The sequence below is a fragment of the Lepidothrix coronata genome, unplaced genomic scaffold (genome assembly GCF_001604755.1).
Source record: "Lepidothrix coronata isolate B3197 unplaced genomic scaffold, Lepidothrix_coronata-1.0 Scaffold255, whole genome shotgun sequence".
NCBI classification, from domain to species: domain Eukaryota; kingdom Metazoa; phylum Chordata; class Aves; order Passeriformes; family Pipridae; genus Lepidothrix; species Lepidothrix coronata.
In genome coordinates, this window is record NW_016690435.1 from 919815 (window position 1) to 942027 (window position 22213).

General features: G+C 54.7%; 2 protein-coding genes across 9 annotated transcripts in view; both read right to left on the bottom strand.

Moving 5' to 3' along the window:
• Nucleotides 1-2605: 2605 nt before the first annotated feature.
• On the bottom strand, nucleotides 2606-6786 carry LOC108507428 (heme-binding protein 1-like). Of its 3 annotated transcripts, none has more exons than XM_017835398.1 (5): nucleotides 6615-6786; nucleotides 6414-6499; nucleotides 3685-3826; nucleotides 3367-3550; nucleotides 2606-3202 (listed from the first exon to the last, which is right to left on the bottom strand). In XM_017835398.1, the coding sequence occupies exons 1-5, from the start codon at nucleotides 6772-6774 to the stop codon at nucleotides 3028-3030; spliced, it is 747 nt and encodes a 248-aa protein (XP_017690887.1). In that variant the 5' UTR covers nucleotides 6775-6786; the 3' UTR covers nucleotides 2606-3027. The 3 variants fall into 3 exon arrangements, with proteins under 3 accessions (XP_017690887.1, XP_017690888.1, XP_017690889.1); XM_017835399.1 differs by lacking the exons at nucleotides 6414-6499; nucleotides 6615-6786 and adding exons at nucleotides 4155-4322; nucleotides 5385-6405; XM_017835400.1 differs by lacking the exons at nucleotides 6414-6499; nucleotides 6615-6786 and adding an exon at nucleotides 4155-4328.
• A 139-nt stretch (nucleotides 6787-6925) lies between these two features.
• Nucleotides 6926-22213, bottom strand: part of KLC4 (kinesin light chain 4) — a 25538-nt gene continuing 10250 nt past the window's right edge. For 3 of the 6 annotated variants that reach the window (XM_017835363.1, XM_017835361.1, XM_017835362.1), the window contains exons 2-16: nucleotides 21724-21990; nucleotides 21299-21529; nucleotides 20847-20925; nucleotides 20533-20758; nucleotides 20128-20215; nucleotides 19722-19823; nucleotides 19242-19415; nucleotides 18985-19084; nucleotides 18407-18459; nucleotides 15963-16030; nucleotides 15772-15880; nucleotides 14828-14977; nucleotides 8024-8148; nucleotides 7853-7910; nucleotides 6926-7408 (exon numbers count right to left, since the gene is read on the bottom strand). In XM_017835363.1, coding sequence (XP_017690852.1) covers nucleotides 7319-7408; nucleotides 7853-7910; nucleotides 8024-8148; nucleotides 14828-14977; nucleotides 15772-15880; nucleotides 15963-16030; nucleotides 18407-18459; nucleotides 18985-19084; nucleotides 19242-19415; nucleotides 19722-19823; nucleotides 20128-20215; nucleotides 20533-20758; nucleotides 20847-20925; nucleotides 21299-21529; nucleotides 21724-21972 — 1902 coding nt within the window. In that variant the 5' untranslated portion in view covers nucleotides 21973-21990 and the 3' untranslated portion in view covers nucleotides 6926-7318. Of the gene's footprint in view, nucleotides 7409-7852; nucleotides 7911-8023; nucleotides 8149-10694; nucleotides 12558-14827; nucleotides 14978-15771; nucleotides 15881-15962; nucleotides 16031-18406; nucleotides 18460-18984; nucleotides 19085-19241; nucleotides 19416-19721; nucleotides 19824-20127; nucleotides 20216-20532; nucleotides 20759-20846; nucleotides 20926-21298; nucleotides 21530-21723; nucleotides 21991-22126; nucleotides 22150-22213 lie in introns of those variants that run through there. The other 3 variants (XM_017835364.1, XM_017835365.1, XM_017835366.1) reach the window with 3 other exon arrangements.

Consider the following 22213-nt stretch of genomic DNA (forward strand, 5'->3'; position numbering starts at 1 on the left):
GCCAGTCAGCGCGCCCGCCAGCCCCCAGCCATGCCGCTGCTGCCCCGCCCGCCGCCGCCGGCGGGAGGGGTTCCGGGGGAGGGGCAGCCACCGGAAACCGGGCGGGGTCGGGAGGAGCGGGGTCCCGCGGCTGGTGCCAGGCTCGGACCCTCCGTGCCTCCATCGCGAGGCGAGGGGCTCGCCGGCGTCATCGTGCAGAGCCTCCCCGGTACCGGGGGCCGTGAGGGCCGCGCCGGGGGCCCCTGCGCCGCGCGACCCCTGCTCCTGCCGAACACGGCGTGCCCGGAGCAGCGAGGAAGCGACAGAGGTCCCTTCCCGCCCAGGAGCTCCTCGTAGTCGGGCTGTTAAGTTGATGGCAGAAGCTCCCGGTCTGTACCGCTGTGAGAGACCCTATGAAGGCACTGGGGCAGCAGGGGCCAGGAGCTCCACACCCTGCTAGGGGCAGAGGGCTGGACACAGCACAAGAAGCCTGCCCCTTGCTGCTCCTCTGCAGGGCCCAAGCCGAGGCATTAGCTGGTCTGGCCATCTGCATGGCTGGAGGCCTCTCTGCCCGACCCAATGCCTCCGGCAGAATGTGCTGCAGTCCTGCAACACGGGCTTTCACAGCTGTAGCTCTGAACGCCAGCTTTCCAGCCAGTTTGTTGAGCCTCCAAAATGCTATCTGCTTTTGGTACTGCATGGAAGTCTTGCCATCAGGCACACAACATCCCCGCAAGCGCTGCTGAATCCATCACAGAGGATGCTGAAGCCTGTACTCAGCAAAACCTGTGGCACAGGATTGGAGCGTGCTGCTGCCCTGCGTGGCAGTGCCACTCTGGTGCTGCACCAGAAGCCTCCATTACCACCTCCTGGAAGACCACGGAGCTGCTACCACAGGGCATGAAGCCATGGAACTTTGCCAGTAACCACAGACCAGTCCCCTCGTGTAGGGAAGCCATCATCTCCTGCCACCAAAAGCTGTTCTGGTTGTGGTTGGGGACAAAGAAGCCTCAGAGGAAGTGGTACCTTACTCAAAAAGCTCTAGAAAGGAAGTTTTATTTCAACCTGCAACTCAAGACAAGCAAAGCAGCTAATGTGTAGTAAGAGAAAGTGTCTCTGTCCCACACACACTGGCAGACTTTCTCTCCCACTGATACTGAGCCACCTGACCTGAGCCTCACATAAGAGCATTGCTGCTTTTTCCCCAGGAGAGAAAGTGAGTTCAGCACTGCTGACCCAGGTATCATGACTTGTCTGAGGAGCACTTACCACATCAGCCTCAGAGCTGCAGGCTGTCACTGCATCTTCCCAGTCCATATTGCCTTTAGTGCCCCAGGAACAAGAACTGCACCATAAGATACCCAGGAAACCACTGTCTGCCCTTGCTGTGCTTGCCCAGACTCTGCCTGAAGCTTCCTTGCTTCCTGGCTCCCTTGCAGGGAAGGATGTAACATGCTCAGCCCCACTCTCCCCACAGCCACCAGCTAGGCAGCCAGACTCCTTGCTGCCAGAGGGCAAGCCAGCCTGGAGAGGCCAGTGAACGGCATCTGACTGAAGAAAGGAGTGGCAGAAGCCACCTGTGCTGCTAAAGGCAGTGAGACCACAGAGCTGGCCCTGGCTTTTCCCCCATTCCTACCCTCCAGCTGCAGTGTAGGGCCAAAGGGCCAGAGCCAGAGTTTGAGCAGCAGGCAGTGAGCCACACAGCACACATTCAGTCACAGCAGGAGGAAACCCCTTGGGAACTGGGTCAGAAGCAGTCACAAGTCCCTTGACACCAAGCCAGTTAAACACATCCCTACAGAAGTACGTGTTTCTGCGGCCAACCAGCATGACGTACAGTCACATTAGAATTCTCACCCCCAAAGATCAGGAGCCCATGTGCAGTACAGTTAAAGGATCCAAATTTTGCATGGAGAAAAATGAGGCTAGAGCAGACCCCATCCAACAACAAAGCACCTTACTGGCAGGGGAGCGTGCCCAGAGTTGTTTGCAGTAGCAAGAGAAGCAGCACGTGCAGCAGTGCAGAGGCTGTGCTTGGCTTAACACAGGGTCATAACCTGGGCAAACATTAGAGCCCTTCAAATTAGCCACAGCTTTGCAGCCTGGAGCATCTTCAGGAAGGAGACAGCAAGCCTCTCCCAAGCCAACCCACGCACCCCACATCCCCACCATCAGTGATCTGTAGCTGCAGTGGTTTGAGCTAGGTTTATTTACTGTTGGCATTGCCAGCTTCCCCCAGGAAAGCATGACGGTATTCATGGATGTGAAACTTACTGATCAATGCACAACACACAGTGGTGCCACGCCTGCTGCTGTCAGCACCTGTCCCTCTCAGCAGCAGGTCTGCAAAAAAGCACCCACAATAGATGGACAAAGGCTGCCAACGCCCCAGTCCTGGCTGACGACTGTTGAGTGACAGCCAGGGAGGCATCCAACAGTACAAAGAGAGCCACCCCGGCAGGAAACATTCAGGATTCTCACCTGAATTCAAGCCCTTTCCCCCTTCAAATCACACTGTCCCCGTAGCAGCATTTCAGTGGCTCTGTTCGGGACATGCAGCCATTCTCACAGGAAGCAGGCCAGAGGCCACACAGAGCCCCACACCTTATACACAGTCATTTGCTTTCTAGACACCATCAGCTTGTGCTTCTGCCAACCACAAGCCCCACTGGCATACCTGGCACAGCTCTGCAAGCCCAGCTCAGAGCTGAGAGGAGCACAGGTCAGGCTAGCACATTGCACAAGCCCACATGGTTACTGCCTTAATGACCCCCCACCACATGCTTCCCACCAGTAGCTTGCTGCAGAGATTGTCCCTGGTGCCAGCTCCAGCCTCAGCTGGCCCCTGTGGGGGCAGGTGAAGTGCAGATCAGGCAGGATTTCCCCTGACAGAACCCTTGCAGGGCCGGCTGCAAACCCACCCCGCAGTCTCTTGGTATGTCATTTTGTGGGTGAATAGTGGGTCAGGACATGCTCCATCTCCTTTGGGTCAGAACTGCCATCTGCACCAGGTCCAGTCACAGGATGGTTTGCGGTCACAGAGGGGACTCACTCTGCTCGGCAGATGAACCAGATCTCATTGCGGCGCTGAGGGATGCTGGGATTTTCATAAGAAGCCACAATGTAGGTTTCCCTGAGCACAGTGTCTGTGGAGCCCAAGAGCTCCCAGAAGAGATTGATCTCCCGCAGAATTGTCTCTTCAGTGGTCATCCCATAGAAAACCCTGCAGCAAAGGAAGCAACATAAGCAACATAAGTAACAGAGCCAGCACATTCCCCCTTCCCACAGCCAGGGCTCCCATCCCTCTGCCCAAAGAACCACAGCAGCCATGCAGGGAGTTCGTACATCTCCACTGAGCTGAGAAAACACCTCTGGTGCTGGGGTCACCTGGTTATAACCCGGAGCGGTGCCCTCTCAGTGATGTGGATTTCAGGGTCCATGGGAACAGGAGGATTTTGCTGGAACTCTCCTGGGAGATAATAGGCAGTTATGACCTCACGCTCCAGCTCAGTCTCATCTTTGGTCAGGTGGATTTCGTTGAGCACTGGGACTGTCATGCCCAGATAGCAACCTAGAAGGAGGTAGAAGGCAGTTAGACAGGTGGGTCAGAAGTGGCAGCGCTCCTCCCCACTCCAGATGGACAGTGGCAAAGCCCTCCCTCTGTGCAGCCTGCCAGCCCCTCCAGCCGTTGCCTACTGCACACACCTACTGAGTTCTCTTTGCAGATGTAGCGCATGAGCTTCATGAAGCTCATGGAGATGCTCTGCTCATACATGGGCTCCCCCTTGGTGACACACGCCCACTTCCCAGCTGGGTAACGCCGCTCCTCATAGGCTGCTTCCTCGCACTGAAACAGGCCACAGAGAAGCCAAGTCAGAGTTAAGCACGCTGACAACACTGCAGCACTTGGGTGGAAAACCAACACTGACAGGCAAGAAGCGGGCAGACACAACCCTGCCAAAACAAGCCCCTCTGCTAATCAGTTGGCAGAGGAGGACAAAGAAGGCAAGGGGAGCTGGCATGACACACACTTCAGACAAGGATACTTATGAGCACCGGGCAAAAGTCAGGAAAAGGAAAGGCACAGACAAGGGACAGGGTGCAAGGGGGTCTGGAGGCTCCTGGCATGCACAAGGAATGCAGTACATCCTCTGGTCTCTGTCCTGCCTACTCACAAGGATGTTCCTGATTCCAGGCACCCAAAGGCCTCCAGTAAGGCTGATGTTATCCTCAGGTACAGTGCCTTTTCCTTGGAACACTGTATGCACAGAAGATAATGAGCAAAAAGACTCCCACCCAGTAGAGGGGAAAATCTGGCAGAAGAGCTCTAGCATCCAGAAGAGCTGTGAAGACAGGAACAAAACTCCTCTCAGATCCTTCTCCCATACCAAGAAGTGATAGGAGGAAGAAGAGACACGAACCCAGCTGGTGCAGAGAGGACAACTTTGTGAGATGGGTCAGAATCTCTATTTCCAAGACAGAATGTCCAGTCTTCTGGAGAAAGCCAACACAGAAGCAGGGCAAGGGGAGTGGGGAAAATTGCACCTGGATATGCTCATAGTTCAGCTCATGGCACGTCTGTGATCACAGGTAACACATAAAGAGATGCTGGGAAGTTGTAACCAGCACCTACTTCCTGCTGTTCTTTTGTTCTTCAGCCAGATTAAAGAGGTCATGAGACAACCTTGTTCCACAGAGCTTAGGGTATCTTTCCAAACTTCTTGCTTCCACAGCTGTGCTGGCAGTGACCGAGCCAGGAAGCTGTGACCAGACTCAACAGTGAATTGTTGTCCTCCCTGTGCCTCCACCCACATCAGGTCTCTGAGAGCCAAACCAAAGGCAGAAGGAAGGCATCTGGCCTACTGTTGTGCATCAGTGGGATGCAAGTAAGACTGCCCCAAAACACTGCAGCCAAGCCTTCTAGCTGAGGCCATGCCAGCTATTGTCCCACCAAGCAAAGCAGAGCAGGGCAAGAGTCTTTTCCAAGCAAGAAAACCACCAGTTCCTCTACACTATTTGCAACTCTCATCTGCCACACCATCTGCAAATAAACTTATCAACTCAGCAAGTCACAACAGCAGGGTATGTCGCAGCCTGACCCTTATATTAAGCACTACCACTCCAGATAGGAGTTGGCCAAGAGAAATATTGAAGATGCTTCACACAGATCCAGTAGCAATAGGTCCCTGCAATGTGAGCTGGGGAATTTGACTGAGTATCGACAGAGCACAGCACTGTAGGTGACACAGTAATTCACTTGCCTCTGAGAGAATGAGGTCTTGTAGCACTGATAGCTCAGGAGAAGCAACAAATACTAATGACCTGCCTGAACCTGGGAAATGTGTCCCTAAGAGTCCAGCTCCAAAGTCCCCTCAGCACTAATGCCAGGAAGTGGCTCTTCTCACCCAGCCTCAAACTCCAAGAATCTTCCTCAGGCAGAGGATCTTCAGGCAACAAAAGATCTTCAGTTCCCACAAAGTCCTGGGGCCCCATTCCTGCCTGGGACCAACACAGGTGGAGAAGAAGCCAGATTAAGTCCCTGGGACCAGAAAAACAGGGAAAGAGAGTGTGGTGAAACCCCAGTTCAGAGCTGCACAACCCACATGCTCAGACATGTTTTACAGGGAGTGCTGGACCTCAGCCCAGAAGAAATTGGTTAACCTCTCCTCATATAGAGGACAACTGACAGATGCCTTGGGTAGCAAGCCCAATGAGGCCTGCAGAGACACAGGAACCAGTCTGACAAGCAGTTATTTCTCAAAGCTCAGAAGCACCCATATGTGCAAGAGATGAGAAGAAGTGTGCAACTTGACCAGCATGGAGAGGAGATCTTCAGGCAGAAGATACCATGTTTGGATTGGCAGTTCTGACAAGTAACAACACATGCTCAGGTCTGACGACAAGGGCCAGAGGCCCTGCATTCCCCACAGAAGCATATTTATCTTATGCCTGCTGAGATCTCCAGCTCAAAGAGTAGCCACATAACCAGCATAAATACAAAGCCAGCAGGGCTTTGAGCTATGCAATGAGGAGTTTCGAGCAAGGCAGGGAGCAGACTTCAAACTGAAAATTCACTCTCTTGGACGTGCCCACCCCAGCAGAGAACAGGTTGGTAAAGAAGGCAGCTAGAAGTCAGAAGACCAGAAAAAGCAGCAGGACTAGTCCAATTTTAAAATAAAGGCCGGAAAGTTGAGCACTGCCATTACTCTACAGAGGAGGAGATGCAGGAACACCAGAATACTGCACCGATCCAGAGGTGCCATCCTGGGATGCTTCTGCGGGAACCTCTGTGAGGCTTGTGCGCGCCTGCCGACACCTTCCCCGCCAGGGAGAGGCTCTTCCTGCTCCCCGGGCTGGCAACAGCACCAGAGCCTGCCTCACTACGGGCGGGCAGCGGGTGAGAACCCGGGCGTGCGGAGAGGGTCCGGCCTCACCTTCCCGTGCTGCGAGAGGGACACGTACGGCACAGGCTCGCGAGCCTGGTTGTGCCGGGCCATCTGGGCGATCGGGCCTGCCATGTCTGCAAGGCAAAGCAACAGGAGAGAAAGGCTCGCCCCGGCCGCAGCGCAGGAGGAGTCCTGGCTCGTGCCGTCAGCCCCGGCGGGCCCGCGCCACCCCCGCGGCCCGGCGCTCACCTCGGGGCAGGCTCACTCGATGCGTGCTAGCCACGGCCTCCCAGTGCGCGAACAGCCGGCCCTGCTCCTCCTGGTCGTCCTCGCTGTCGCCGCCGTCCCCGCCGACGGCCGCGGGCTCCTCGCCCAGCCGCTCCAGGTCCTCCAGCGTGATCCGCGCCATCGCGTCCGCCGGGAACGGCGCCGGGAGCAGCAGCGCCTCGGCGGGAGCGCCCCCTGGCGCGCCGGCGGACCGCGCGCGGACAGTCGCCGCAGTCCCCCCGCCAGGCGGCGCCCGCTCCCCCCCGCCCACCCCGCCTCAGGCCGAGCCGCGGTCGCTTCTAGGGTCGGTTTTATTTAATAAAATAAAGTACAGCGATCACCCGGCGGGGGACCGACGTCTGGGGGCACGGGGCACTTCTGCCACTGCCCCGGCCGGGGGATAGCCCGCCCCCCCTCCCCGGGCTGGCGATTCTACCTGGCGAGCGTGTGCGACCGGTACCGAGCAAGCCGCCACCGGGGCTGCTGAGCCCGATGTGCGGCAGAGGAGCATGCGGGCGGGCTGCGGTGCCCAAACTAGCTAGGGACTCCCGGGGGAGGCCGGGCTGGGCAGGCAGACGGTGGCACGAGAGCCGGTGATGGGGAAAACAGAGCAGGTGGTGTGGGGAGGTGCCGGGTGCTGCCCTGTGCAGCGCGAAGCCAGGGTGCCCAGCAGCAGAGCAGCCAGGTCAGTTGGAGGAGAGCAAGGAGCTGTGGGAGGACAGGTCCATGCTGCTGGCGCTGAGGCCTCTGCTCTCCGCACGGAGGCCTTGGGTGCCCTAGAAAAAATACAGTGCTGGTGAGGTACTTGCAGTCCAACCCCATGCCCCAAAGCTGCTACCCCAACTCCTGCACCCCTTGCCTCACAAGCCAGAGATACCCTGGTGTTGCTGCTGTCAGACCCATAAAGTGCTGCCTCTGCTCTCATTCTGTGGCTGGAGGGGTTGCTGAGCAGGCAGGGAGGTGGGTACTTGGAGGCAACACCTTCAGGTTTGGAGCTATGACCTTGGAAGAGGTCTGCAGCTGCCCAGGGGTGCCATGGGACCACCAGCCTAGGCAGAGTGGCTCCAACACCGCACAGCGGCAGATCGCACACACTGTGAGGTCTCAGGCACTGCACCTGTGGCCCGCTATTATGCCCCTCACCAGCTGTGACACAGGCCACAAGGCCGCCACCCCAATGCCCACTCCTGTACCAGCCCCTCCACCCACCCTGTGCTTACCTCAAATGAAGCATCGCTAGACTTGTGCAAGTAATTTAATGATGCAGCTCGTTTCATGCTACAAGAAATCAGAGGAGAGCAGGTTTGACCATGCTGTGTCTGATCAGATCCAGACCCACAAGGTGTCAGGGCCCCCACCTGCCCTGTACCCAGCCTGATCCTTGTACCTACCTGGTGTTCCTGGGCTCCAGGGGACCATTGCCCTGCAGTTTCTTGACCAACATCTCACTGCTCCTCCGTATCACATCCCGGATTTTCCCCAGGGAGCTGCTGCGCTGCAGAGTGCCACTGCCATCCTGGACACAGAGACACAAGCCAGGATGATGGCTGAGTGGCACTGATAAGGTTCTGGCATGCTGCTGCTGAGTGGCTGGAATTGGCTCCAAACATCCTCTTGTCTGCCTGCAACTGAGGATTTAGCTCTGGCCCAAAGCAGGCTTAGTGCTGACTACATGGCTCCCCCCCCACCCTGGTCCTTCACAGGACATGGGGATCAGGGATCCCCCCATACCACTGTCTGGCTCATCCAAACTGATGAGCCTATCTGGTGCAAGCCCAACACTCAGACAGGTTGCTGACTTGCCCCAGGGCACCAGCACAAATGGCACTGGCACAGCTTCATCACCTGCAACAGCTCAGGCAGCAGCTGCCAAGGAGGTACCACTGCCCAGGGAAGCAACAAGCCCTGATGAGAGTCCCAAGTTTAGGGATACTTTTGTCAGGCCAGGACACACTGCCAGGACTCTCTCCTCATCTGCCACTGGCTGGAGACTATCTTCCCCCACCCCTTGCCCTTCTTCACCATACCATTACTAGTCCTCCTCTCCGTCCAGCACTCATCCCGATGCACACCCTGGTCCTGCAGGCTCACTCACATCAAACAAGACCATTCTACAAGCACACACAACCTTGTCCCACCTCTAACAGCCCCAAGACAATTAGCTTTGAGCCTCCTGAGCAACTCGGGCAGCTCCACTGGGGACACATTCATTTGGCTGCTGTGTTGCCAAGACTCCTATGCCCCCACCCTTAGCTGTGTCCGGCCACACTAGCTGCCCCAGGGGTGGCACTTAGCAGGGGTTTCTTTATGTCTGCCTGCTTTTTCTGAAGACCAAAACCAGGCAGAAATCTTGTTCCCCAGTCTGTTTCCTCCCATGTGCCTCCAAAAGTCCCCAATACTCAGAAAGGCACTTTCAGCCCTTGACAGGCTCTAGCCCACCTCCTGCACTTAGCTCCATATGCAGGCAAGGCACAGGTTGCCTGCCTGACACCACATCATGCCACTGCATCATTATGGCACCAAGCTCTTCCCCTGTGGCCTGGCCTGCTCGTTACATAAGGTTATGGCACCACTGCTGATGTGGAATTACTTTTGCTCTGATGACCTGATAACAGCAGTCTTCCCTGCTCCCAATTCCAATGGCCCCTGGCACACACAGGCAGTAGAAACTGAGAGAAGGTGATGGCAAAAGCCCTTTGCTCCTTAAGATATGGGGGAGCCCCTCTGAACCATTCCGAATGACCAAAATGCATTGTGGCTCAGGCTAGCAGCAGCAATTACCCCAAGACTATCCATGCAGTTCTGCAGGTAAGCAGGGTCTCTGCCTTAGGCCAGTCCCTCCCTTGTGCTGACCACTACAGCTTGTGGTCCTAGGGAAGCCTTTTCCAGCACTTCTCTGCCCTGATTACCCAAAGCTGATTCAGCCTTAGACCCCTCTCTAACAGCTGACCAGGACTTTTCTTACCAGCAATCCTTTCTCATGATATTCATTTCATCCCTTCTTGGATAAGCCAAGTGCATTGAATCTCTTCACTTTCTCATTGGAATGAGGGGTTTCCAAGCTGGGAGCCATGTGTTGCTGCTGCAAGGGACTCACTCACCAGAAATGCAGAGCACCAAAAGTAGCAATGTAAACAATTCATTCACCAATGAAGCATCATGGGTAGGTTTTGGAGGAGATGGACATCAAGCGTGTGGCATTAGCAAAGATGGGGTAGGGTGTTTTTTCCCTTCCCAGTAGATTTGCACTGGTCACAACTCTTCCTGCCATGCTAGACACTGTTCCTTTTCCCAGGGCACACAAACCAGTGGTGGAAGAGGGCACACAGCTTGGGAAGGGGAGCAGGACTGTAGTACAAGGGCAGCAGGATCTGGCCAGGAAGTATGCTCTTGTGTCAGGGCTGGAGAGGATGGAGCCATGTTTTCCCAGCTGCATTGATGCAGACTGACTGCAGATCAACACCAGAATTGAATGCTGCTGCATGCTGGGTTAAAAATAGCCTCTCTTCTCTCCCCACTCCCTTTTCTGCAGGGTTATTTTTAACCCAGAACATTTATGGGGTTTGGTTTGCCGCAGAGCCCCCACCCCATTGAATGCTCTCATCCTGGTGGGTGCAAAGAAAAAGCAGCAGCTCTACCACTGAGCTGCTCTCCCCTGCATGCTCCCACCCTGCCTAATGCACAGAAGCAGCAGACTTAGGCAGGATTTTGCAGCATGTGGAGTTAACTCAGAATTGGGAGACGCAAGGGGGTATTTCTTTGGCTAAATAGAAACGCCTCTTGGTGAAGCTTAGATCCCCCAGGGCAGCCTTGCCACACATGGTTACAGAACTGAGGTTAGCAGCAATCCCAGACTGGAGGACAGGGAGAAGCACAGTGGAGCTGGGTCCTTCATCTCCACTTCTCGGCCTAAGAGAGGTGCCCTGGGAACAGCACATGCCCCTGAACACACACAGACAGACACCAAGCATCCCCACACCTGCTGCAGCAGCATTTGCACCCACCACCCCAGGACTGACCGACGCTGGCCTACAGAGCATGGAAAGAAGCACAGGGCAGCAATTTGGGTCTGTCTACCTTTAATTAGAGGTATGGTTGTTACAGTACCAGGTCCAGGACATGGCAGAGCACAGGGTCAGGTGGCCCCGATGTCCAAATGCACCCTGCCCTGGGGACTCACAACTCTCCAGGAGCGTGGAGCAGCACTAGGAGAGGCAGGGAAGGCACAGCCCTGGAGCACTTGGTCTTGGGCTCCACAGCCCATGGTCCAGAGGACAAGCTTCCTTTCAGCAAGCGCAAGCGCCCAGGGGAGCAGCATGCATGTACCCCAAGGCCTTTGCACCACCACAGGAAAGCCAGGCCCAGACAGACACAGGCACATTTAGCATCATAACCTGCCAGAAGACTAGCACGAGAGAAATAATCTAGCTAAAAAAATAAGGAAGAGTCCTGCGCTGGCTTCTGGGCTCTATCCTGCTGGCTGCAGCCTCCTCAGCTTTCTTCCCAGATAGGAGGGCCAGGGAGGTTCACTTCCCATAGGAGGCAGGATGACTTTGTAAACCCAAGGGTGTGAGACTCAGAACAGTGGTAGTCTGGCTCTGGGAAACATTTCCTTTCCCAGTAGTGACCAGCAGCACCAGATCCTGTGAAGGCCTGAAGTACCAATCAGAGGCACTGAGCCACCCCCACAGACCCTCAGGGTCAGTACTGTGTTCCTAGCAGTTAATTGGGTTACAGATTTCCCACCCACTTGGCTAGGGACAGACAGACTGCAGTCAGCCCCAGGGACCTATGAGCAATCCAGCCCCTTCCCCCATGGCAACCTCCCTCCAGCCATCCCACCTGCTCCCACATGCTCAGAGCATCCCCAGCCCCAGCTCCTCCCTTCCTCACATCCTTCTTTGCACCTCCTTTTTCTCCCAACCATTCTGCTCCAAACCAGTCCTTTCCCCATCTCAGCCACTTCTAATGGCCTGGGATCTGACCCCTTGCAGGAAAGTTCTTTCCTCCTACCCTTCCTCTGCCTACAAGGAACAGCAAACAACTTCAGGCCTGCTTCTCCCACCAGCCACACCTAGGAACCCCACAGCAATGGGGAGCTGATTCACCCCTTAATGCCAACAGGTGAGGAACGTGGCTACAGCATCCAGTCAGGAGGTTGCAGCCGAACATGCCTGTGCTGGCAGGTCCCTGTTCCATGTATGGCCCTTGGCTGTCACCCCTTCACCTTGTCTTGGATGTCCAGTAGCTCTATGGGCCGTCCTATACTCCTGTGCCCTGCAGAGAGACCCACATACTGCCCCTGGGTTGCTGAGCTCAGCAGGGAGAAGGGTAGCAAGATAGGGACTGCCCTGTGCTGCAGGAAGAGCCCAGCTCACCAGGGACCAGCGCAGGTTTGCTACAGAGCACTAACATCAGCTAAGCCTACAGGGAAGAAAGCAACTGGGCACATGACAGCCCTGCCTAGGCCAGGCCTTGCTGTCCCATAAGAGCCACCCATCTTCGTGCTTCTGTAGAGATGGAAGGAATAAGCTAGGAGGGTTGAGGATGTCTAATGAGAGTGGAGTCACCATGCCTGGACTGAAGACAAGCCCCTGCAGGCCTGGTCCCCAGGGATGTACAAGGGCAGGCTGGGGGTGGGGGCATGCAAGGGGACGGTGGCCCGTCACCCTGGCCTGGGGGAGTGGGCAGCTCCTCGCAGATTCTTCCTGCTCTTGCTGGCCATGGGACTGGAGCTGGGCCACGTGGCCAGGCACTCCTCTGCAGGCATCGCGGTGCCCTCGCGCGCCGGGAGGGTTGGGGGACTGGTGTGGAGTTCTCGCCGAGGAAGGAGGGATGGTGTGGAGGAAAAGTCGGAAGATACAACACAAACATCCAGGTGACTGCAGTGGAGGGGAAAGAGGGAGTCTCGGGAGGCATTTAAGCCTAGTGCACAGAGAGGAGAAAGACACAATTTACAAGGCTGTGAGGTTGTAGGTCACCTAGGGAACAGGTGGGGCAGAGCCCAGGCTGCATGCAGAGACAATGGGCCACATCTGAGCAGGGAGAGATTCTTGTGAGACAAACCGCAGTCTCACTTCTTTGCCAATGTGTTTAGCAGGCTGGCAGGAACAGCTGGCTCAGGGAGGAACAGCCTAGGCCTCCTGCTCTCGGGGCTCCTTGCTCCTGGGCCTTGGGCATGGGGTACCTGCCAAGGCCACTGCACCACTGAGCTGGTGCCATTCCTGCGCTCACATCCCAGACCCTGGCTCTCACAGCCCAACTGCCTGGGCAGCAAGCAGTTGGTCCAGGCCCTGGGGTGCTTCCAGAGCTGCCCATGGGCACAGAGGTTCCTGGCATCCTGAGGGCTCCCATGGCCCTACCTGCAGCACATGACAGCTAAGGGAGGGCAGCAGACACAGCTTTAAGGGAGCTCATGTGTGGTCTCCAGACCAACACAGAGAACAACAGGCCGTGACAGCCAGGAGCAGCAGGAGCTGCCGCAGTCTTCTTTTCAGGGGAGCTGCAGCACAGTGCAGGGCTGCTGGCTTGGGAGAGGAGACTGGTTATGTGTGCAGCAGGCTGGAAAAGGCATCATGTGGCAGCAGCTGTCTCGCCTAGGCCCTCAAATCCTCTATCTACACCTGGCTGGGTCAGGGAAGCTCTGTGAAGACTCTTGTGGAAGGGTCATACGAGCAGGAACTACTCCCCTTGTCTAGGATGGGCTGTGGGAAAGGGTGGCATTGCCTACTTGTCTTGAAATTATCACCTCAGAGACCAGCAGAAAGGTCTTCCCAGACCATCACCAGTGCAAAGAGATGACCCAACACCAAATACAGCCAGGAGGAACTGTAGAGATTCAGCAACCAGCGTAGGGACCAGGCAATTCTAATCCAAACCTTCAGCCCTCCCTCTGTGCTTGTCTAGCCCCATTACTAATGAGGAGTGCAAGGGCCCAGGGTTGGTGCCTTGACAGGGCTAAAACCCTCTTTACTCCTTATGCCAAGAGCTGGCACAGAGAAAGCCATGCATCTGGCAGAGGCTGCTGGGTCCTCTCAAAGGTCTGTTCTCCAGATCCCCTTCAGCCACCTCCTGCGTACAATCCACAATCAAGAGAGCCAGCAGGCTTCAGGCTTCGGGTGTTGAAGGGCTGTCATGGCAACAGGGAAGAAAAAGGAGGAAGGGAGGGAGCTGATGCAGGTGAGGATAGAGCAGAGCCAGGTAGGGAAGGGTTAGTGACAGCAGATGTGAGGGAGCAGCAAAGGACTCCGTGTGCTCAGCGTCTTGCCTGTTCCAGGCTGCAACAACCCCTAGGTACCCAGCTACACTACACTCTCAGCTATAGTTTGCAGAAGTAACAGTAAGTGTTAAAAGCTCTAGCAACCCTCAAGCCAAGCACCCACCAGCACCATGCTCACTTGTCGCCTCCATCCTCCTCCTTGCAGGAGACAAAAGCTGCCTGTTCCAGACCTGGATCACTACCTTTCTCCAAACTCAGTGCTAGTAACCAAAGTGCCCCTCAGCCTCAGAGCAAACCTAGATAGCCTCAAGTTGGCCTGCCTGTGCCTCAGCTAACACCAGTCTCTACCATTAGTCAGCTCAGCCTAGCATCCCACAAAGATCTGTCTTTTATCACCTCTGCTTGGCCAGAGCCAGTTGAGGGCATGAGACCAGGAGATGGGGACAGCAAAGACACTGGCTGCACACTATTCCTGTGCCCTGCAGTCACTCACTCACAGACACACCAGGCACATCACATGCACACAACCCTCCCCAGGCTCAGCATTGTCTGTGGCACAGTGCAGGACAGACAGCCAAATGGCTCTGAGAGGCTGTGTGAGCCTGAGATGGGGCCGATGCTCTCAGCCAGGACCTCAAGAGGGGAGCAGCAGGGAGAGATGTTAATAAGGTTGCAAGCCTAAGATTAAGGGCAGACCAGGACCAGCTCATGCTGTGCACTGCCAGGGCCCAGCAGCTCCCCCGAAGCAGGAGCCCTTAGTTGGGAATATCTGGCCTGTACACCTGAAGCCAGACCCAGACACGCACCTTTGCAGGCTGGTTGGTTCATGCCAAGAAAGAGGGGGAGGAAATGTGCAGGGAACGAATGGAGGCAGACAAGGATGCCACGACAGGCCACGCGGGGACAGCCCTCAGCCAGGTTGTCCCTTCTCTCTGGCAGCCGGCTGAGGCCATTCTTGATGGTGTCTTGTACTTACCCCGCTCCATTCCACGCCCATACTCACTTCCTCGCTACCGTCTGTGGCATTCTCGTACTTGACGCTGCCTCCCAGGCTCCGACGTCTCTCTGTGCCATCACCCTCCTTCAGGATCTCCACCACCTTCGTCTGGTTGATTGGGTCAATGCCCTGCAAGTAGAAAAGGATAAGGAAGAATCATATTTTGCCATTCTGTATTCCTTCCCTCTAGAGATCTGCCGTGCATCACTGTGCTTGGTTCCATTCCCTCTCTTGGCCATTGCCCCATCACAGCCAAAACATTCCAGCACAAGGAGGATGCAGCCAAATGTCATTTCCTGCACTTAGCAATCTCTGTTTGGATTCCCAGCTCTGTGAGACCCCACAAAGCCATAAACCACCCTGGGGAACAAGGACTTGCTACCCCAAAGCTGACAGCCTTTTTTCTTCACATTCCGGAGTGCTGTCCTTCAGTCTTTGTGCTAGGTGCTTACAGCTCCTGCTTTATTATTTGAGGATTGAGAGGAGACTAGGGAGAGAGGTACTCTAACAAATTCCAGGTGTGTCCTCTGGACAAAAAAAATTAGTGTGCAGAAAACATCCCAGTGAGTGCAGTTCTCCTCAGTAGCTGACTAAAGTCCAGTAATCTGCCTTCACTCAGCTGCAGTATTTCTACACTCAATGAGCCACGCCTTCTTCCTCATGCATACACACACTGACATCTGCTCCATCCCTGCGCACAGGCACATGCACAACCCCACACATGTACACACGTGTGTACCTCTGCACAAATACAATCCCAGCCACCAAGGTGCTCTGGTGTCATGGGAATGTAAACCAAGAACATAAGAGACTGCAAGGCCCAGGAGAATCCCTCACCACACCCAAACCAAACGCAGTGCCATAACCTGCCACCTCAAGTCCTGCAATGCCCCCTCCACCAGGGAAGGTCTCTCTGGGGTTACCTGTCGCCGAGAGCGAACTGCGCACTCCTCCAAGGTCTCCGCTGCCTCCAGCTTGCCCTGGCGCCGGTACAGTGCACCCAGGTTCCTCAGAGTGGTATTCACAGTCGGGCTGTGGTAACAGATGGAAGGTGAGTGGGAGCCCTGGGGCCACACCCTTCAGCATCCACAGGTGCCCACAGACCACCTCTTACCTGCTAACCTTACAGGCCTTGTACCAGCCACCGTACTCAGCATAGGGAGCACTGTCTCTGTGTTTGCTCTACAGAAGAGATCAGAGCTGTTAGTCCCACACCTGCTGCCCTCCTCTGGCCTGTGCTCTTCCACTGGATTCCAGGGGCAGGCCCCAGGCTGCACCCCCACACCAGCCCAACCTTTGGAAACACAATATGCAAATACAGTGATGAAGCCCAGCAGGTTCCTGGAGTGAAAGTTAAAGGCCCATTTGCTGCAACACATTTTAGCCACAAGCAAAAGTGATAAGCCAGTACCAGGAAGGAGCATTATCCCATCTCCTTACCTCCTTCCATGGTACCAAAGGCAGCACGGACAACACAGCCCATTCTCATGGCATTCTGGAGGGCGTAACACCCCAACCAACATGCAAAAGGGAGACAAGAAACCCAACAAAACCCCAAAGGCATACCAGGCTGCATGGGCACTAAGCCCCTCAGCCACGGCTAGCAAAGGAATCAGCCAGCCATATCCCAGCCTTCTGCCTACAAGGTCAGGCCTGCCCCACAGAGCTCAGCCCAGTTAGTTGTCTCCTCTCCATGCCCAGCCTTTGCACCCCAAAGGTGGCTGGCTGGCCCTGTCATACCCAGGTGCAAAGGGGCAGCTGGCCAGAGCAACAGGACCAAGCAGGTTCAGGGAGCCACTGCTCCACAGGAGGAGTTTCCCCTCTGGAAAGAGTTTTAGCCCAGAAGAAACTGTCTGCACGGGTGACCATTTTTCTTACTCAGTCCCACAGCACTTCTCAACTTTATCGCACATGCCAGAGTCTACCTGAGCCATAGGCACACATGGTTTTCTTTGCACCAGAGCCTCCACAGCCTGGGCAGGCACCAAGGACAGAAGAGTTCAGGACTCAATACACCTCTGAAGCTTGAGGCAGCCCTAAAGGGTGTCCAAACCTGATAGGAAAGGTGTCAAATCCTCTAGAGCAGATAAAGCCAGGGCTGCCAGCTGTGCCCAAGGCTTTGCTGTTGTCATGAGCTGGCCTCCTTCTGCTGCCAGGAAAGAGGGCAAGGGAAAAAAGTAGTGAAGCTCTGCAAGAGGGATTTCATGCATTTTAAAAGAAGATATGGAAACAGAACAAAGCAGAGCACAGCAGCCCCGTCTCCTGGGCCAGCAGTACAAGCACGTCTGTGATTACTGCTGCCTGAACAGGAATGCCAACCATGCTGTGCCATGGGGCACAGGCACAACTGCCTTAAGGACAGGAGCCCCAGGGGCAGGGAAAGAGGCTCAGCCCTTGCCTCAGACTCACATGTAAAATGAACCTCACTCCATCTGTGAGCCCCTGAGCCTGCTGTCTTGCCCTGTGGCAAAGCTTGCATTATCTGGAGCATAGCTCCATACTGCAACTACCTACTTCTGACCTCTTAATTCTCCAAAGATACCATCAGAATAGTCTCAATCCCAGAGGCGCCGGAGGGGGGGCGGGGCGATCTCTACTCCAACTTGGATTTCTCCAGGATGGTGCTGCAGCAAGTACAGATTCCTTGCAGCAGAGCCTTCATAGTGCAGCAACTGGAGCACTGAAAAGCTGAGCACTGCCCTGCACTGGGAACAGCACGGAGCAGTTCAACAGGAAGACAAAGGATGCTGGTGGGAAGCACCTCCTAGTGCTCTGCTCCCAGGACTCACAGGATGGGACTGATCAGTCACTAAGTCAAGCCTGCCAGCCTGCTGCCTGAGCCCATGCAGGGTTGGGACCTGCTCTGAGGGCAAAGGAAAATGAAGACTGTCCGCTCCCATGAAGCTAGAGGATTAGACTAAAGCCCTTCCCTCTGCTGCTTCACCCACCTGTTAAAAAGTAGGCAAAGTCTTAGACTTGGCAAAAGCAGAGATAGGACTTCACTGCATTTATTGGCTGACCACAGAGCAGGGCCTGGGCAACAGGAACAACAGCAGCTTTGCTTTCCAGTCTAGTTCAAGGCAAGCACAACCTATTTCTATCCTCTTTAAGGGCCCACCCTGTTCAGAGATCTTTTTCAGGTTTGGCTCCATTTCCTACTGCAGTTTCTTCTTGATCTCCATTTTTCCCTAGACAGCCCTACAGGGCTGCTTCAGAAGCCGGTTATGCTCTGAGTACTGGCAGCTCTTTGGAACAGAGTGCCAAGGCGTTGCAGCACAACCCTCTGCCGTCTACCATCTTCCATCATCTGCATGCCCAAGAGGAATCACTAAAGCAAAAAGAGATAGCATGCAGCCATGGCTGAGAAGCTCAACAGTCCTAGGAAAAGCCTCATGCTCTCTGATGGGCCTTCCCCTCCTTGTTGTCCTAGGGAGCAGCCATGCTGCATCCCCTCTCTCCAGACACCTCCTGGCCATGGCAGCTCTTTAGACTGCAGCTCCTCCAGGAAGGAGCATGTGGCTGTCATAAGAGAGGATCAAACCTCCTGGAATCACTCACCTTGCTCATCTCCTCTCTCTCCTCTGCATGCATCCAGATTGGCTTGTGTTCATCTGTGTGGGGAAGAATGCAGAACAGGTCCACTCACTACCTCATCCTGTTGCTCTGCCTCCTGCACAACCCAGCATTCTGTCCCCAGAGCCAGCAGCTCCTCAGAAAGAAATGACAAGGTTTCCAGATACTTCTGGTCCCTAAGCCAGAGCCCCAAGAAAGGAAACCAACATTTCAAGGGCAGAACGGGGGAAGGAAAGAACAAGTCCTCTCATGGGGAAGTACATGTGCCAAGTGCACAGGAGAAACTTCAGCCTAAGTCTGGGAATGACTGTGCCATTTGCTATTCCCCCTTTTAACCACAAGTATTTCCAACCCATTAAAGACTGGGTTGAGACTTCTGAGAGAAGAGGAGGAACAGCTTAACATTACTGCCATAACTAGAATGGCAACATCTCAAGGGCTGCCCAAAGCAAGGACCCTGCAAGTCATCCCATCCCTCTTTCAGGGCAACACCAGAACCAGCTGAGTTTAGGCTGAGAGCCTGGAGACCCTTCCCCAGCCCCAGTGGCTTCTGCTGTACAAACCATCCACAGAGCCAAACTCCTTCACGTGAGCACGGGTAAGGATCTCCTTATACAGCACCTCTGCATCTTTGTATTTTCCTTGCTTCAGGTAACAGGAAGCCTGCAACCAAAACAAAACAGCTCCAGCCCCACTGGGTAACACAGCTGCAAGAGGGGGCAGAGTTAATCTATTTTTCTGCATCTTCTAAGCACCAGGCAATGCTCACCTTTCCCATGGCACCCCTCCCTAACCACACAGCGTCTCCCCAAGGTCTCACCAGGTTGTTCTTGGTCTTGGCCACATTGGGGTCATCAGGACCCAGGCAGCTCTCATAGATCTCCAGGGCCCGGCAGTAATAGTACTCCACTTCATCATACTTGCCCTGGTTCTGGCACAACAGGGCCAGGTTGTTCAGCTGCTTGGCCACATCAGGATGGTCTTTGCCTAGAACCTGGGTGAACAAAAGAAAAGAAGCCACAAAGACTGCAGTGGACTCCTGGAATTAGTAGACGCTTGTCCCTCCAGCACATGCCTATGTCAGACAAAAGCTAAGGACTAGGGAGGTAAAGAGGAGAAATTCCAGCTTTCACCTCCTGGCAGGCCTCTCTAGGGCTGCAAACACTGGAGAGACAGGAAAGGTGGTGGCAGAATCAGCAGCTAAAGAGACTAGGTAGGCCCTGAATCTTCCATGTACATTCAGGTAATGGGAAAAAGGCCTAAGAGAGAGCTGAAAGAAGAAAGTGTGGGAGACTCTTACCTTCTCACGGATCTCCAGGGCTCGCTTACACAGTGGCTCTGCTTCTTTGTACTTCCCTCTCTTGCCATAGAGAACAGCCAGATTGTTCAAAGTTGCTGCCACCTACAGAGACATAAGCTTCTCCATGAAATAAAGCAAATTCCAGACCAAACAAGGGGTGCAAGCAGCAGTAACAGTGACTGTCCCATTTCCTCCATGCCTGCAGAACTGCTGCTTCTAAGGATAAGAAGGTCCAGAGACAGAAGGCTTCCCTGCCTATATGGCAGGATCCAAGAGAAGACAACTCCTGACAGGCCGTACCAAACCAGACAGCAGGAAATATTGAAGCAGTAAAACACTGCCAGAACAGTGCCCCAGCAGCACCCAAAGGTGAAGGAAGGGACTGAAAGAGGAGGGAGACACTCACCGCTGGGTGGTCTTTGCCTAGAGTCTTCTCACGGATGGAAAGAGCATCATTCAAAAGGTGTGCTGCCTCTTTGTATTTATTCTGATCCCTGCAGTGCAAAGCCAACCAGTTACTTGGGATTTGGACAACACAGCCCACAGCAGGCAGAGATATGAAAAATAGTCCTCCTTCCACACAGATCCAGCCCTCACAGCCCTTCCATTTCTCCACTCCTCCCTACTATAGCCAGTCCCTAGCTATATCAGGGAGTCTGGCAAACTAAATACCTCACCTATGCCAAAACCTTTTTGAAAGGGAAATCACTGGAAGCTGGGGGAGCTCCCTGTCACCAGGATGTGCCATAAAGGTGAACAGGAGATGCAGAAGCCTGTCTTGGCCCAGTCTTGTCCTCCCCACCATGCTCACCTGTACACTAATGCTAGAATGTTGAGCATGGTAGCCACATCAGGGTGATCGTGGCCTGATGTCTTCTCCAGATCCTCCAGCGCCTGCTTGCAGAGCGGCACAGCCACCTCATAGCGCCCCTGTGACGCATACTGGATAACAAGGTTGTGGAGGGTGCGCAAGCGTGCAGGAATCTCATAACCTCCCTGCTGGGCAGCTGCCACAGCACTGCTGTGCTGGTGGGGCACTATGGGCACAGAGAAATAAACATGGCACAGTTGGCACAGCATGCTTGAACAGAGACAGGTAGCAACCATGCATGAGCAAACACTTACATCCGGGACCATGGTCCTCCTCCTCATTTGGGAACAGATCATCCAGGGAGTCCTTGGTGGAGTCACCCTCCTTCTCCTCCTGAGAGGATGAGAATCACAATACTGTTGCTTCTCAGAGGAAACAACAGCAGCCTGGGCTAAGTCAGTTGCCAAACTCTCCACCTTTCTGCAGCCCACCAACACACTCAACTTCCCCTGTTGTCTCTGCCACCATATTCCCCCCAAAACAAAATGGATAAAACACTGATTTCCCCAGCACCAGCATCCATGCTACTCCACGTTCTTCCAGAGACACTGCCCCATGCAGGCCCCCTTTAGTTACAGGCATTGCTGTGCATGGTAGCTGGGAAGGGACAAAATCCAAGGCAATGCCTGGATTACACCCAGGCAGTACTGCTGGTCCAACCTCCCAGACCCCCAAAAAGCAGCTGCTCAAAAGGACTCAGGCATACCGAAGGTGAGACATCCTCATCATACTTCTTCAGCTGATTCATGAACTCAAGGTGTTTCTTCTCCTCCTCCAGCTGAGCCACAGTTTGTTCACTACGCTGCAGCTTCTGCTGGGTGTTGGCAAGCTCATCACGCAGCCACTGGTTCTCCTGGCACAGTCTCCGCACCTGAGCACGCAGCTTCTGCTTCTCTGACTCCACAGCATTCAGATGGTTGGACAACGCCATCATCACCTGGTTAAGAGTCTCAGTCAGTAACAACCACAATCCTGTGTCTCCCTCACATGCACGCTTAGGGTACACCTCAGGGTCATGCTGGCCTTCCACACTTAGCCCCCTCCTGTCCCTGCAGCTTATGGGAAATGGCCACATGCCTACCTTCCCCCATCAGCCCTGGATAACACACAGGGGATCCCCCACCACCTCACCTGAGCTTCTCCAAGCCCTAGTTCAATCATCTCCACTGATTTGCGGAGCAAGTTGGATTTCTCATGCACGAGATTGGCTTCTTCATCTTTCTTCAGGCACTTAATGGTCTCCAGCAAGCTGTGCAAGATGGAGTTGTGTTCATTCTTGAGTGCTTCCAGCCCTTGCATCACCAGCTTGGTGTTGGAAATGATCTCCTCTTGGCTCAGCTTGTCCAGTTTCTCCTCCCTTGGGTACACCATGGTGGACATAGTCCTACTCCTGCAGCCCTGCAGAGACCACGACAAAACCTGAGTGCCTCAGTGCTGTTTCAGAGCGCCACAACCAGACACAGGTATCATAACCTCCTTTAAGCAGTCAGAGATAGAGTTTAAGTGGTTGCCTGCTCTAAGCCCTTTATCTTACCCTCTCCCTTTGGCAGCAGGCAGCTGTCAGGACATACGCCTCTGCTTTTGTGGCCTGGCATGCTGGCAACCAGTGCAGGTGGCACAT

Bases quoted from the DNA above. Each gene is read 5' to 3' on its own strand.
- LOC108507428 (XM_017835398.1), bottom strand. From the start codon at position 6,774: ATGGCGCGGATCACGCTGGAGGACCTGGAGCGGCTGGGCGAGGAGCCC. The intron at 3,827-6,413 runs GTGAGGCCGGAC...GGCCTGTTTCAG, and splicing joins CCCTCTCGCAGCACGGGAAG to TGCGAGGAAGCAGCCTATGA. The intron at 3,551-3,684 runs GTGTGTGCAGTA...ACCTCCTTCTAG, and splicing joins CTGCAAAGAGAACTCAGTAG to GTTGCTATCTGGGCATGACA.